The following is a 15,332-nucleotide window of genomic DNA, read 5'->3' on the forward strand; positions in this document are numbered from 1 at the left end:
GGTCGCAATGGATGCTTTACAAGCCATTTGGATGCATTGCAGTCCTTGTTGGATGCGCTGATAGGCCTAGATTACCTTGTGGGATGCTATTTTGATGGACGTTGATAGGCTCAGATTGCCTTGTGGGATGCTATTTTGATGGACTCTTTGCACGTGCATGTTATTTGTTGCTGAAGCCTGAGGGACAGCTTTGGCACATTGCACTTGATGCACTGATACACTGATAGTGCTATGCTCTCTTAGATAGCATATTGTTGATGCATATGCCCATGGACGGTGTTTATGCTTGAGGCATTTAGCACTTATTGGCATTTATGATTGCTATTGCAGTTGGCATTTTCTTTTGGGCCAAATTTACTCATATGGATGCATAGTATATGCATATGAGTCAGTTGCATTTTGATGCTTTGAGCTTTGAGTTTTGGTGATATTGCACTCCATTGTGGCATACACATTTGGATGCACCTAGTATTTGGTGTGATTATTTCTTGCAAACACTAACTTTTGGATTTTGCTTTATTTGCATCATGGCATCCTCTTCCATGTTTGAAAAGGAGTTTTTCAGTGTTAAAAAGTTTTACGGGACAAAATTTTCTTTGTGGAAAGAATAGATAAGGGATGTGCTTTACCAAAAGAAGCAGGTTAAACCCTTGGAAGGGATTGCAACTAAGCCTGCAAATATGTCTGTGGATGATTGGGATGAGTTGGATGCATTAGCAAAGTCTACTTTTAGACTTCAACTTGCAGAGTCAATTTATTTCATAGTAGTGAATGAGAAGACTAGGAATGATTTGTGGAAGAAATTATGTGCCACTTATGAGAAGAAAACTGCCTCTAATAAAGTTTGCCTCATGAAGAGGTTGTTTGAGCTATAGATGAAGGAAGGGGTCTCCATTGCTTCTCACTTAAATGAATTCAATATTATTTTCAGCCAGCTTCAGGCTCAAAAGCTAAATTTTGAGACGGAGATAAAGGCAATATTTCTCTTATGTTCATTGCCATCCTCATGGGATACCTTTCGTACAGTTATCAGTAACTATGCACCTGGTGGAGTACTGAAGTTTGATCATGTTGTGGGTAGCTTGTTGGCTAAGGAGATTAGACGGAAGTCTATGGAAGGAACAAGCAGGATGTAGCCTTAAATGTGCAAAGGGTTGGATCACAGTCTAGGGGGAAGTCCCAAGAAAGAGGGAAGTCTCGTAGCAAATCCAGGGCACGGAACATTGAGTGTTGCCATTTTAGCAAGGTAGGACAAAGGAAAAGTGAAGATCGAGGAGGTCAATGCAGTCATTGATGATAGTGGAAATAACATTCTCTTCATGTCTAGTCTACCTGAAAGTTGCTTACCACTTCAGATGATGCATATTCCCATGATTGGATTTTGGATTCTGATGCTTCATTCCATGTTATTCCCTGTAGGGAATGGTTCTCCACTTATGACAGTGGAAAGATAGGTTGTGTGCATCTTGGAAATAACTATGCATGTGACATAGTGAGAGTAGGTGACATAAAGTTTTCTTTAGCAAATGGGTTTGCATTTGTTTTGAAAAATGTGAGACATGTGCTTAAGCTAACCAAGAGTCAGGGGTGCCAAGTGTGGGACTCTTTATGAGACTGTATTCCTTACATGTATCAGGGGTGTCTGGCTATGATGCACGAGGATTAATGCAAGTGGGAGTATGCTATGCAATCAGAGATGAGTTCACTCATGAAGAATAAGACTTGGGACTTGGTTTCTTTGCCACATGGAAACATGTAAATGGGTCTACAAGATGAAGGTCATATGTGATGATGTGCCTAAGTACAAGGCCCGTTTGGTTGCGAAAGGGTTCAAGCAAGAGAAGGGTGTGGACTTTGATGAGATCTTCTCTCCAGTTGTGAAGATGACTACATTAGATGTGTACTTGGACTTGTGGCAGCAGAGGATATGTAGCTTATGCAGATGGATGTCAAGACAACATTCTTGCATGGGGATCTGCATGAGGAAATTTACATGGTGCAGCCAAAAGGCTTTGAAGAAAAGGGCAAACAACATTTGGTTTACAAGTTAAAAAAGAGTCTCTATGACCTTAAGCAAGCGCCTAGAGAATGGTATCAGAAATTTGACGCTTTCATTCGGTCCCAGGGTTTCAAAAGGAGTGAAATTGATCACTGCCTCTACACTAAAAGGGCTAAGGATAATAGCCTGATAGTCATGGAACTTTATGTGGATGATATGCTATTGGCTAGCAAGAACACTTATGAGCTAGATGCATTAAAGGCCAAGTTGCATGAGGCCTTTGGCATGAAGGATTTAGGACTTGCAGGTCATATTCTTGGTATGCGCATCACGCATGACTGGAGTAGGAAACTCATTTGGCTTTCACAGAAGGATTATGTGACAAAAGTATTGCAACGTTTCAATATGGAGGGGGGGAAGGTAGTGAGTACTCCATTGCCTCCATATGTGAAACTAAGTCAGGCAGATAGTCCCAAATTAGATGAGGAGAGGGCCATGATGGCCAAGGTCCCTTATGCATCAGCGGTTAGGAGTCTTATATTATGATCATTATGATTTTACTAGTATACCTTAGTACTGAGCAAGGGCCCTAGTGCGCCCTTTGCTCCAACCCACTAAGGCTTGTATGAGTCTATAATATTATGTGCATTTTTATCCCATATGCCCACGAGGCCTCCCGTGGATGCTAATACATCTCTCTCTCTCTCTCTCTCCCTCTCCCTCTCTCACTCGCACTCTCTCTCTCTCTCTCTCTCTCTCTCTCTCTCCCTCTCCCTCTCCCTCTCCCTCTTCCTCTCCCTCTCCCTCTCACTCACTCACTCACTCACTCACTCACTCCACATTTTATAAACTACCATTTTTACAAACCGTACATTATAGAATAAAGCTTGTTGCACAAGTTCAGACTAGCCTGTTAGCCATCATGGTGGCCATGTCAACCACTCAGTATGCTAGTTTGCATAATATCCCTACCCATATAATACATATGTATGCTATAATGTGCTATATAACACGTTATATGTGTTGTATTTATAGCACATTACCTATGCTATTATGTGCAACATGGCCCCAAGCACAAGACTAATTTTCTTTTTTCTACCTATTGATTTTGGTTTCCAAAAGGGCCTCTAGAAGATAACCTTCCTCTTCCTCTACCTGTATCTAAGTAAAAGGAAGTTTCCTACAAATTCCATGTAGATGAAACACCATATTCCTCATCTCCTTGCTGATAGAAGAGTGCTCCATTCAAGAAATCAAGAAATGTTTCATGGATTTCAACAGAGATCCAAAGTTGTTTCCAAGCCCGTTCAAGGTCATGGACAACAAGTCCTCGTCATCCATTGGTGCTCTAATAGAGCTAAGAGAATTAGAAAGGCCTTCACCTTCATAGCATGCCATTTATATTTGACTTACTTCTTTGTACATATGCAACTCTTGCTTGAGCTACATCTTCCTTGCTTGGGTGTTGGTGTTATGGATCTTCACCAAATCATCCCATGCTTCCTTGGGCATATGTGAATCCTATATGTGCACAATCATGGAATGGAAAACATAAACAAAAACCCATTACATATTTTTCTTGGCTCTCATGTCATGTCTTAAAAGCCTACAATTGTTGCTGTGTAGTACTTTGCATACATGACTATGGGAACTTGTAGAGATGTGCTCCTCGAACTAGAAACAAAAAGAAACACAGAGCCTCTTACCAAGGATTCGCATTCTTTACTTCTTGCCTAAGCTTCTCACCTTGAAACAAGCTCTAACACCATGCAAAGATTATGGGGGATTAGAGAAGGATAATTGGTTGTAGCTTTCTTCTCTTACATGACACAAAAGGGGAAGAAACAAAAGGTGGAGGCTAAAGTATACGTTTTCCTTACTTGCCAATGGACAACAATGCTACACATAAAAGAAGAGAATACTATATGTCTACAAGTGTTCCACTAACCCTAGAATACATGGTCCATAAGGTGGAACCAAACCATACATGAGTTCACAACTAACTATGCCACAACTCTAGTAAATTACATACAAACCACATTGACCACCAACCATGTCGATGAGGTAAGTGCAGAATAGTCACCTAGACATTACATCAAAGTGAACACTAGTGGAGCTTGATATCTCAAGAACAAGAGGTAGTCAAATGGCACATATTTGGCTTGCAATCAACACTCTTCTTGAATTAGGGCTTTCGTTTCCACATTGGAGCAAAAGACTTCCACCCTCACGATTGCCTTGCTTTTGGATGCTTAGTTTTGGACATGTGGACCACATCGTTAGCTCGTTTTTATTGCCAGTAGTCCTTTCCTTTGGCACATCTTCCCAATGATTCCAAATGCCATTGTCCTCCTTACCTTTGAATTCTGAGATTTTAAATCAAAAGATCAAGCACTTTCTTCTTCTTTTTCTCGAGTTGGATGCCTTGCATCCTTTTGAATGTGCATTGCAACCTCATTGGCCAATCAAGTGCCTCCTCATCCTCTTTAGCATCATCACCAATCATTACCAAGAAGAGCGTAGGAATTCCTTCTAAAGTCCCACTACAAACCATTCTACTTTGGGTAACTTATGTAGGAGGGTATAAAGGGGTATAAAGTCTTCCCACGTACTTTGCCACAGTTTGGTATTTCTTTTACTTTAGTTTTTCTAGCTACTTCATAATCTCACTCTATCTGGTAGCACTGCAAGAAAGTCAAGTTGACAACTTAAACCTATTCGGTACCACTCCAAGAATGTCGATTTGAGCTTCTCCAACATCTAAAAATAGCATTACTTGAATTGTGTGAACCATCCTTATGCTTGGGCATTGTCTTTTAGGGAGCATTGAATAATTCACCTTGTGTGCGTCACATACTGCACCTTCAAAAACTGAGATGAATGTCTAGGTCTTTGCTCTTCTTTCCCCTAAATCCAGGACACCGTCACCACACTACTAGTTGCTGCTTTCGTCATTGTGCCCTTCAAAAGCATGAGACATATATTCCCCCCCTCAATCTATACGAAGGGCTTGCACTTTGCAACATGCAACAAAATGATGAAAACACACAAATACCTCACATTTTATTTGTGAAGTATTACCCAAGTAAAATTGGAGTGAAGGTCTCAAAATTAAGATGCTTCTCAAGTGATGCTGTGCTCATGAAACCAGCTGTAACTTGCTACTAGCTCTGCCTGATCCATCCTTTAGAGTGCATTTCGATGGGAGGATTCTAGCAAAATGCCGTTTTTTATTTTTGTAATAGTTGCAAACTTGCATACTTTAGTTAGCATGCCATAACTTTTCCTCTTTCATGACAAGAGTAGAGATGCTTGTCAAGCATCATGCTTGCTGCTGTCAAATGTATCCAACTAGTATAACCCCTAGTACATCTAAAGAAGAAACTTAAAGAAGATTCTTCTTAACCCCTGGCTTGTAAAGTACATATAGAAGACATTAATCTGTTCCATCAAATGATGGCATCATTATCTTCCCAACTCCTTTGACAAAAATTGTTGGTACAAGACACCTTGCAATTTAAGCAAGCCACAAAATTGCAAATAACTCCCTTTAAGAGATAATGTGCATGAATACACCACCATTAAAGTACACTGAGTGATGCAACTTCTTGTCTGCTCATAATAAAAGCCCATCCTTTAGTCACAAAGTTGGTTGAAGTTCTCTAATCCTTTCCTCCCTTGACATGACTAATAGATGAAATTGGGGCAACTATTGGAAATCCTCTTCAAAAGCTAATGCCTTTCTGACATTCTTCAAGACTGTAAATCAATATTTCACATGGGAAAACCAACAATCTCTGGACAATCACTTTCCTGAGGTGGAGGGAGAGTAGATTTTATAATTCCTACATGTCTAACATAAAAAATGCCAAAGAATCCAATCTAATGTAGCTAAATCTAGTTTGGAGTCTATCCAACCCCTCATCTAAACCTAATATGATAAAATACAAAGTAATCCCACATAATACATGACTTTTTTAAGGAACTGACATAACTCCACCATTTGCAACCCCTAAAAACTAACAAGAAAAGCTAGTCTTGGAGACACATGACACATTTCATTCATGAATGCCAAACGCCAATTCCTCTACATTTTGAAAAGTTTATTGTACCTCATGTCCTAACTATCCCATTGTTCCGATACAGGACCCTAAGTCGAAAAGCCTAACTTTACCTCATGTCCTAATCATAAGATAGTTAGGATACATGTCCTAACTCTTCTATGGTTAGGATACATGACCCTGATGTGAATAATAAAAACTCTCCACAATTTCTATTTGGGCTCTTTCGTATCCTTACATTACTGGACTGTTTTGTCCACATTGATTAGGAGGCTAATCTTTACTGAAGGTTTGCAGAAGAATTTATAATTCTTCTTCAAGTGGACCCCCAACGTCTAATACTGAGTCATGTGGTGACTGAACTGCCTTCCTCCAAGGCCATAGCTGGGGCTGCTCGTGGTTGAACAGACATTCGTTATTGACCAGCCCGGTTGCTGAGATTATTGTGTTTCTTAGTACTTAAATTCGTTAAATTTAATGTTCTGCTATTCAGGTCATATACCACTATTTCTAAGCTGGGATGGCTTGGACTTAATGTGATTGTCCTAAACCAGCCCGGTGCCGGTTCACAACAAACAGCAAGCAGTTACTGACATAAATTGTGATTGAAATTGTGAAATTCACACCATTTGGCTTAAAGTGGATCCAATGATTATCGCTTAAGCATGCTGCTAACCTCCACACACAGAGGAGAGGCACGTGGGCGGATGGGGAAACTGTTATACTATACATCCAAGTGAAGGCATCATGACTATTACTGAGCATCCAAGATCAAGGATGAGTCAACTATTTATACTTTCAAGTGGTATAGAATCCATATTTCTTTAACATGGAAAATGCTTCTAGGACATAATTATTTGAAGCACCTTGTTACTGACACTGACCTACAGCAAAACACAATTCCCACTATAAAGAAACAATCTGAATGGTTGAAATTTTCAAAGTTGCTCAAAATATATTCCTTTTTTAACTATTTGGCAACAAAAAGCCACCTGTGTAGGATGCCAAACATGAATATGATGTAGACGCTGTAGGTACAGACAGAGTCTGTCGCATTGAAAGCCTTTGCCACTGCTCAGGATGAACATAAATAAAAAAGCACTGATCCAACTTACTGTATGCCAATGCCCATGAAGAAAACATATAGGTACATGGTATCGGTATGCTTTCAGGAAACTATACAATTTCTTCCTGATGAGAACAGAAGAAAGCAAAGATCCAAGAACAGAGCACAGCTGTAAAATGTGAAAAAGAGCTAATCCAACTTACCGTATGCCGCGGCCCATGAAGAGAAATGTATAGGTACATGGTATCTGTATGCTTTCAGGAATTTATAGAATTTCTTCCTGATGAGAACAGAAGAAAGCAGAGATAAAAAAACAGAGCACAGCTGTAAAAATGTGAGAGGACTAACACACTTGGGATGACTACTGCGACGATCATGTTGCAGAGTACAAAGGCATCTACATATTGAAAATAGCAGTGGACATAAACTGCTTCAAGGAAACCCATAAGGCAGATACTCAATGTCTGTGACCTGCCCTTTTTGCCAATGACTACCAAAATCGTTCTTGCTGTGTCGTCCACTGAGGCCTATTCTGTTTCTGAGGATGGACCAACTTCCTCTCAACACCAGAAAGGCCAGTATAGCAATTTGTGGCTTTCCAGGCTCTATGGCACATCATTTAGTACGAGTCCTCAATGTGAACTTATAAACGATGGGAGTTCATAAATGTGAGGATCAGTATGAAATGAGAAAGTTCCCAAGTACGAGTGCCCGACAATCCCAAGCCAGATCATACAGTCTATTAAACATTTCTACGATAGAGGATCGCAAATTAAAACATGATATTGTAAGAACCATGGATTCACCTTCCCCCAAGAACCACTAAAATTGCCCTAATGCAGACAGCCCTCAATATTACAGCGTCTTAAGAACACTGGATCCTGTCTACTTTACCTTCTCCTGGGTAACCAACAAATGTGTTGTAATAATGTCTGCACCCAACTCTCCATTACTCAGATTTACATTTACAGCAGACTACCAAGGTATCCATTTCATATCACTATTGCTTTGAGGATGTGATATGAACATGTTCTCAATTAAGGCAGTGAAAAGGAAGCTGTGGCCAACCTTAACTTTCTTCCATCATCCCTCCACTTTGATTTTGGTGCACTAGCCCCTACAACATAGACCTGCTGAGCCAGTGTAATAGGTTAGACGAGAGCTTTCTAATTAGAAAAGCTCCCTGTCTTATACATACACATCAGAAGTTGAAGCAATTGTCATTTTAGTTTGTGTCACTGTTTAGCCTCAATTAAACTTCCCCACTTATGTTCAGGAGTCGGTATCTACTTATTTTCAGAAGTCAGCATCTACTCACTTGTCCAGATGATGCAGCTGCTTCCAAAGCAACGTAATTGTCTCGAGTTGAAAATTCATAATAATAGTAGGTCCTGCAATCGACATGAGAATTGTGCAATTACAATAACGTGGGATCATATAAACATCTTTGACATGCATAGATTGCATTGAGCGGTACCGATACAAGTGTGTCCCTACAAAACAGCGCCGTTTTTCTTATATAAAGTGAATTTCAACAATTAAAAGCATTTTTCCTATCATTAGCATTCTTACTTTTTCTAGAAGGTAAGGAAATAAGCAGTAAACAATCAAGTGATTTGTCAAAGCTGACCTGCTTGATTCTGCATCTGAGGGTCTAATTGTCCGAGCAGCATAGAGCTTTGCACCAGCTGTCAAAGGCAAGATTCCGTAAGCATGAAAAATACATATATATATTGTCGTGAGACTAGAATATATCGAATCTTATGAATGTAGAAACATTCAAAACTGAAAGTAAGCAACAGTAGAACAAAGGAGGGAGTAGACAAAATCAGAGAGAGAGAGAGAGAGAGAGAGAGAGCAAAAAGGGGTTGGCTATTTTTATGGTGCACTTGGGGCCTATAAAAGGGAGCCATTCCGTAGCTCAGTTCATCCTATTGATGAAGACTTTTTGGGCAGTCCATTCAGCTTCAAGGTGCCATCCAGGGGGAACTTGGTGAAGCAAGAGGGTTGACTGCAGGGAACAAGGAGCTCACAGGTCTTCACCATTGTCTGTTCTCAGAGCAGCAAGGAAGACAGGATCAAAGGAGGTGACTTGCACCTCAGTTTGAGCTGCATTCAGAGCAGCAGGGAGGTCAAGGAACCATAGCAAGCACTGCCTTACGAGTGTTAGAAATCAAGAGGGAATGAATCAGTCAAACCTCCACCCAAGATCTCTCCAACTCTTACACACTCAACTCAGATAGATGATCACAGATGCAACAAACACTCTCTCAGAAATAAATATGGACGGAGAGAGAAAGATAGTATATTCATCCACCAGATGGTGGGCAGAAAAATAGCTCCAAGGGAGCAGTACAAAACACAGCAAAGTGCTGGAGAATATTGATGGACTCTCTCTCTCACCAACTGCTCCAGATCTGAGTGCTGAACACAGCCTTGGAGAGGGGCTTTCAGTCTTGCACTGGATGCTGGAATGAATGGAGGAGTAGGCCTTTTATAGGCACTGCCCAGGCCCCTTGAGTTGACCGACCAGCAGGGTCGGTACCCAGTCTGGTGGCCGACCACATGGGCCCTAGAAAACCGACCAGGGTTGGCCCTGGTCGGTGGTCCTGGTTGGGCCGACTTGGCCAGCCACAGGCCCTTATTTAAGGGCGCCCTGGGCGGCCAGTCAATGCTGCTCCTGGTGCCTCTGTGTCAGGCCTAGAGCCCTTTCTTCCTGCTGTTGCAGACTGCAACCAGCCCGTGTGCTGGTTGCCTATGATGCTGGCCTGAGTCTCTCTCTCCCCAGCCCTCCTACCTCTCACTGCCCCTTGTCCCCTCTAATCGGGGGCTCACAGGTGGGCACAGTGAGTTTCTAACAACGAGAGGCTGTCCAGGAGGATCAATAGGAAGGCCGGGCACATGTACGAGGCGCACACCAGCTCTAGGAAAGCACTGCAGGCCAAGTAGCTCACAAAGAACGGTATCATTTTTGTAACGACAATTGCTCAAGGAGCTTTCCAACTTCTCAAAAGGAATCTGTGGTCAAGGTAGATGACTCTAGTATTGGTTTGTTCTAATACAAGACTACCATTCTATAATGCATGAGTCACAAAAATGTAAGCCCTAAATACTTCTGCAAACGCACCTGGAATGAAGATACTGGCAGCTTCTTTTAATGATCCCAAATCAGTCACATCTTTTGTCTGAAATCCAAATTTCATGCTCGCTAGTAAGAACCTCCAAACTTGGGAATTATGCCACAAAAACATTCACTACTTGTGTCGACCATTTGGCAAATGTAGGCCCGGCAGAAATTGTACGGACCGCGAAAAAAGTAAGCTTGAGCTGTGAGGCGCTCCGTACGACTACACTTAGCACCTCGGACCTGAAAAGCATATCGTACAAAATAGGTCTTTACACTCAAATCAATGCTTCAGGCAAATTTTGGCATGAGAGAAAAGTAGAGAATTTTCTACAGTTAGCCTTGGTTTATTCTAGTACAGTAATCAACATCAACCACCGACATTGCTAAAGCTGTCTAACTGAACCATTTCTACTCTACTATCCCAAAATGGCAAGTCACCTATCAGAAGATGCAAAACGGGCAGCAAAAGGTTTTGGCTTGGCTCTTTGTCCATACAGAGACGAACCAGCGATGTCCTCCTGAAAAAGCGAGAGCAAAAGTGCTGTGAATTTCCAAGTTTCTCTGCATTATCTGGAAGATAATAAAACGCAAGATACATAGTAAGGTATCCACTAAAAGGGTTGATAAAGAAATTATGACCTACCAATTGACGCGCAAAAAAACTGACTAAGAACGCAAGACGGCCTAAATCATTCCCATTGTTTCTACTCTGTAATTTTTTGTTTTTATGAAGCCAGGGAGAATCGGTTGAACCTCAGGGTCCCTGATATCTTCAAAATCTGGAGGAATGCTGAGAGCAAAACCATCTCCTCGAAAGCGATACCAATCGTCGATATTGTAGGCGACCTGGGGGTCATTTGAAGCGCGAGAAAGGCAGGGGAAGGAGGAGAGGAGGAGGGAGGAGGCGAGGGAGGCATGGAGGAAGGAACTACGAGGGAGAAACGATTTATGGGCAGTGGAGATTGTGGAAGAGCAGGAGGGATGCAAGGAACAAGCATCAGATGGACGAGCAATAGTACTAGTAGTAGTAGTAGTAGAAGAAGAAGGGAGAGATATCAGGCAGTGCTTGTGGGCGATCATGGCTTTTCTTCTCTCTCCCTCTAACATTCAGCTCACATTCTATCTATATCTATCCAACACAATTTTTCACATTCTCGAGTACGTCTGCATGGAATGGAACAAGCATGAGTGGTAGCACGAGTGTTATCTCTCTTTTGGGCTTAGTGTTCTTTTATTACATTGAGCTCAACTCATGTATCTATCCACAACAATTCTCCCCACATGAGATTGTGCACACATGCAAGGAACAAGCATCAATTCTGGGCACACACGAGATTGTGGACGGACGCAAAGAACAAGCCTGGAGTTCGTTCTCTCTTTTATTACATTGAGCTCAACTCATCTATTTATCCGCAACAATCCTCTGGACATGAGATTGTGGACACATGTAAGGAACAAGCATCAATTCTGGGCACACGAGGTTGTGGACGGATGCAAGGAACAAGCATCAGTTGGGCAAGCAATTGTAGTGGTAGTAGGAAGAGTGGTAGAGTGGAGAGTGGAGTGTGATATCAAGTTTTGCTCGCGGGCGATCATGGCTTTCGATCACCTCCCCTTCTGGTCTAAGATCTCATCCTTTATCTAAAACAATAACATTGAGCTCAAATTCTTTTTGTCCAAAACAATTTATGAGCACTCGAAACTGTGGAGGAAGCCTGCAAGGTAGAAACATTGGGAAGAGTGGTAGAAGGAGAATGGAGCATGATATCAAGCAGTGCTTGTGCATAACCATGTCCTGTTTTGGTCTAGGTTTTGGTATAAGATCTCATCCTCGTGCCTTAACTATTTGTCCAAAATCTTTAACCTATTAACCATGGACACGATAAAAAAAGAGAGGACACGTGGCAGCTGAAAGGAGAAGAGCTTGCCACGTGTCACAAAGAAGGAGCTCTTGGATGGACACTTGGAGACGGGAGGAGGTCGAAAGACAAGAGGCAAGCTTTGAGTGGGGAGGAGGTGGAATGACAAAAGGCAGCTTTGGGAGGAAGGAGGAGACATAAGGTCAATGGAATGGAGGAGATGGAAGTTCAGCTTTGGGAGGAAGGAGGAGATGGAAGGTTAATGGAATGAAAGGAGGAGATGGAAGGTCTCAAAGCCATGGGTTAAGACTTAGCCAAAATTTGTATGCAAGGTGAATTGATTAGCAATTCAATGCATGTACCAAAACAAGCCTCTCTCTCTCTCTCTCTCTCTCTCTCTCTATTTATCTATGTGTGCATGCCTACGTGCCTGCATGTGTGTGCGTGCACGCGTGTGTATTGCCAGGGGGGGGGGCAATAGCTATATGCATATGTATATATGTGTGTATATGCACATATATGTACATTTGTGTATCACATATGTGCACGCATGCTCACGTGTATAAATGTTATGAGAGAGAAATGAATATATATATATATATATAGAGAGAGAGAGAGAGAGAGAGAGAGAGTCCTCATCACAATGATGTCCAAAAGAACACAATGATACAAAAGAAATTCTTAAAGCCTCCAAATCCATATACAAAAGGATCCACCTAGAGCTCCCCTAATAAGTTGAATCGTGTTTGTTGAGTATCGAGCAAAGGCAACAAATTCAAAAAGATATAATAGATCTACATAGATCTCCCTTAATAAATTGAATTGCATTTGTTGAGTAAAGTGGGTTATATCAAACTTGAATTTTTGTTTATTGACATTTTAAGGTCCCATCTTCAGACCCAACATAGCGGGTCTCTAACCCATTGTAGATGAGTGATACAACTCGTAATAACAATGAGCTCACACAGCAGTGGTGAAGAGCATGCTTGAGATTTGACCCATGCATTGAGGATTTTTTTTTTTTGGCAACGAAATAAAGGCCATTTGAAATTTTGATGATCCAAAGGACTCTTAAAAAATCCTTCAGTATTACCAGTTAAAAGTAAAAAAAAAAACAAAATAAAGGCTATTAAGATTTCTTCAAAATTATTTGCCAAGGTGCCAACATCTCAGGCTTAGTGAAAAGCAAAATATTGATATCTTCAAATAGCCCTCTTCAAACTTTCAATTTGGAAGACATATTTGACTCTCACCTAATTCTTCCATCACTTTCTAGGCCTCAAGTCTACATGGTAAAACTTAACATGGAAACCCCTGCAAAAGAAGCAGTTAAAAGTGTACTTTTACCATCTTTTCCACCCTATTCCACTTTCTAAACAATGGAATCATGTAACTTATAGTGTATCAAAACTATAGTCCATTTAGAGATATCTCTACAACTTTCTCATATAGACCTGCTTCAAAATACAATGTTTGCTTATACATATTATCCTCACAAAATGCTATGTCCCTAGAGCAACAATCTAGAAACTCCACACAAAGAACATCCCAATCCACGTCGCATCCTCAACCAAATAAAGATCCCACTTTACCAACACCTCATGGTTGGTCCTCTTTCTTAGCTGCTTCTCTTATTTGTCTAGTTGGTTTGTAGAACACGGTGTATGAGTGGAAGATATAGCTTATATGCTAGGTTTCTATGTTTTCTTGATATTTTGAATAGTCCCCCATATGTGCCTTCCTCGTGCAATCCTTGATCATTTTCAAGTCCTTATCCATGTATCATGCTCATGCTTGCCTCTATGATTAACATTTTCACTTTTGTAAGCATAAATGGAGCTAATGAGAAACATAATTGTTCCCTCTATTGGTCTGAACTTGACACTGTATTGCCTCTTTGAAAATATTGTTTGAATTAGCTTGTTGCAAAAATTAGGATTTAGATTATGTTGAAAATTAAATAATCTTAAAATATTTAATAGTGTTGTAAAGTGGTCCTTGTTGGTTGTCAAAGCATGCATTTTACACTTATTCCATAACCATGCCTATTTGCCTTGTCTTTTATCCTCATGTTCTCAAGGCTCATGAGATAATCACCAAGTCATCTCTATTAAGTCTCTATTACTAGAAAGTGTTTCCTCTATGAAAACATCTTGGTCATATGCATGTAGTAAATCTTGCATTGCATTTTCATGAGCTTGATTATTGGAAAGCTCTTCATCTTATATCCCTTTTGGACACTATTAACTAGAAAAGAATTCAAGGCATGAGGCTAGACGCTAGGCGACGCTCGAGGGCCATGGAGGAAAAGGGAACGTGTGGGAAGAAGCCTTAACATAGGTGGGAAAAAAGGGATTAAGAGGGGTGGGAATGAAGAGGGGGACTATGCCACAAGGGGGAAGGGAGAGGGAGAAGAGGAGCATGTACATGATGGGAGGTGGAATGTAGAGATTGAGACATCAAGGGAGGAGGGTCATGCTTTATTTGAAAGGAAAGATGGGGGAAGAAATCAAAGTACTAGCTAGGTGGCTTTACAAGAATGAGTGTGCTCCATCAAAGAATAGCCCCCTCCTTTTATAGCCAAGAGAGGGGGTCTCTCCCAATAAATGCATCCTCCCACATGCATGGTGTGTGTGGAAGAGTCTCCCATGTGGGCTAGGCAGTTACGCACTCTCAATTGTGTGCGACAACCCTATGCCTCATTTTTCCACATACATCAACCCCCATATTCCAAGTCTAAGATACTCCCTTGGTATCTTCCCAATTTTATAATACGTTCAAACATCTAGGAGGACAAGTGGAGGGTTGGCACAAGGAATCTCGCCATCTCATCCTACTTTCCCATTATTTAACTTGCATTCTTGGACTTTCTACACTCCCCCCCCACATGTGCCTATCCTGCATGGAGGGAATAATCCAATATAATATCCATCTCCACCTATTTTATATTACTTCTCCCATGGTCCTTGGGCCATATCTCACTAAATGCAAGCGTGGGATTGCCTAGGTGGAGGGGTGGTACATGGAGGACCCATGCCACCTTATCATTTTAAATTATTACTACCATGGATTATGTACAACACACCTTATGGGTCCTCTTACGTGGAAGGGTGGCACATGGTCATGCCCTGCCACCTCAACCCTGGGCCTTATGCCCACCAAATTTTATTATACTATTGCCACACACACATATTTATGCTTTTTACTTTGGTCAAATTTA

General features: G+C 41.2%; 1 protein-coding gene across 2 annotated transcripts in view; it reads right to left on the reverse strand.

Annotated features, from left to right (window-relative positions):
* Nucleotides 1-11,421, reverse strand: part of LOC147901766 (tagatose-6-phosphate ketose/aldose isomerase, putative (Mog1/PsbP/DUF1795-like photosystem II reaction center PsbP family protein)) — a 70,309-nt gene extending 58,888 nt beyond the window's left edge. Inside the window, exons 1-7 of one of the 2 annotated variants that reach the window (XM_087374498.1) lie at nucleotides 11,007-11,421; nucleotides 10,692-10,771; nucleotides 10,433-10,493; nucleotides 10,254-10,311; nucleotides 8,757-8,814; nucleotides 8,445-8,517; nucleotides 8,195-8,256 (exon numbers count right to left, since the gene is read on the reverse strand). In XM_087374498.1, coding sequence (XP_087230624.1) covers nucleotides 8,195-8,256; nucleotides 8,445-8,517; nucleotides 8,757-8,814; nucleotides 10,254-10,311; nucleotides 10,433-10,493; nucleotides 10,692-10,771; nucleotides 11,007-11,360 — 746 coding nt within the window. In that variant the 5' untranslated portion in view covers nucleotides 11,361-11,421. Of the gene's footprint in view, nucleotides 1-8,194; nucleotides 8,260-8,444; nucleotides 8,518-8,756; nucleotides 8,815-10,253; nucleotides 10,312-10,432; nucleotides 10,494-10,691; nucleotides 10,772-11,006 lie in introns of both variants that reach the window. The other variant, XM_087374496.1, reaches the window with a different exon arrangement.
* Between the last annotated feature and the right edge of the window lie 3,911 nt (nucleotides 11,422-15,332).

This window comes from Dipteris shenzhenensis, chromosome 5, assembly GCF_047967505.1.
Source record: "Dipteris shenzhenensis isolate YYH24624 ecotype China chromosome 5, Dip_SZ_1.0, whole genome shotgun sequence".
NCBI classification, from domain to species: domain Eukaryota; kingdom Viridiplantae; phylum Streptophyta; class Polypodiopsida; order Gleicheniales; family Dipteridaceae; genus Dipteris; species Dipteris shenzhenensis.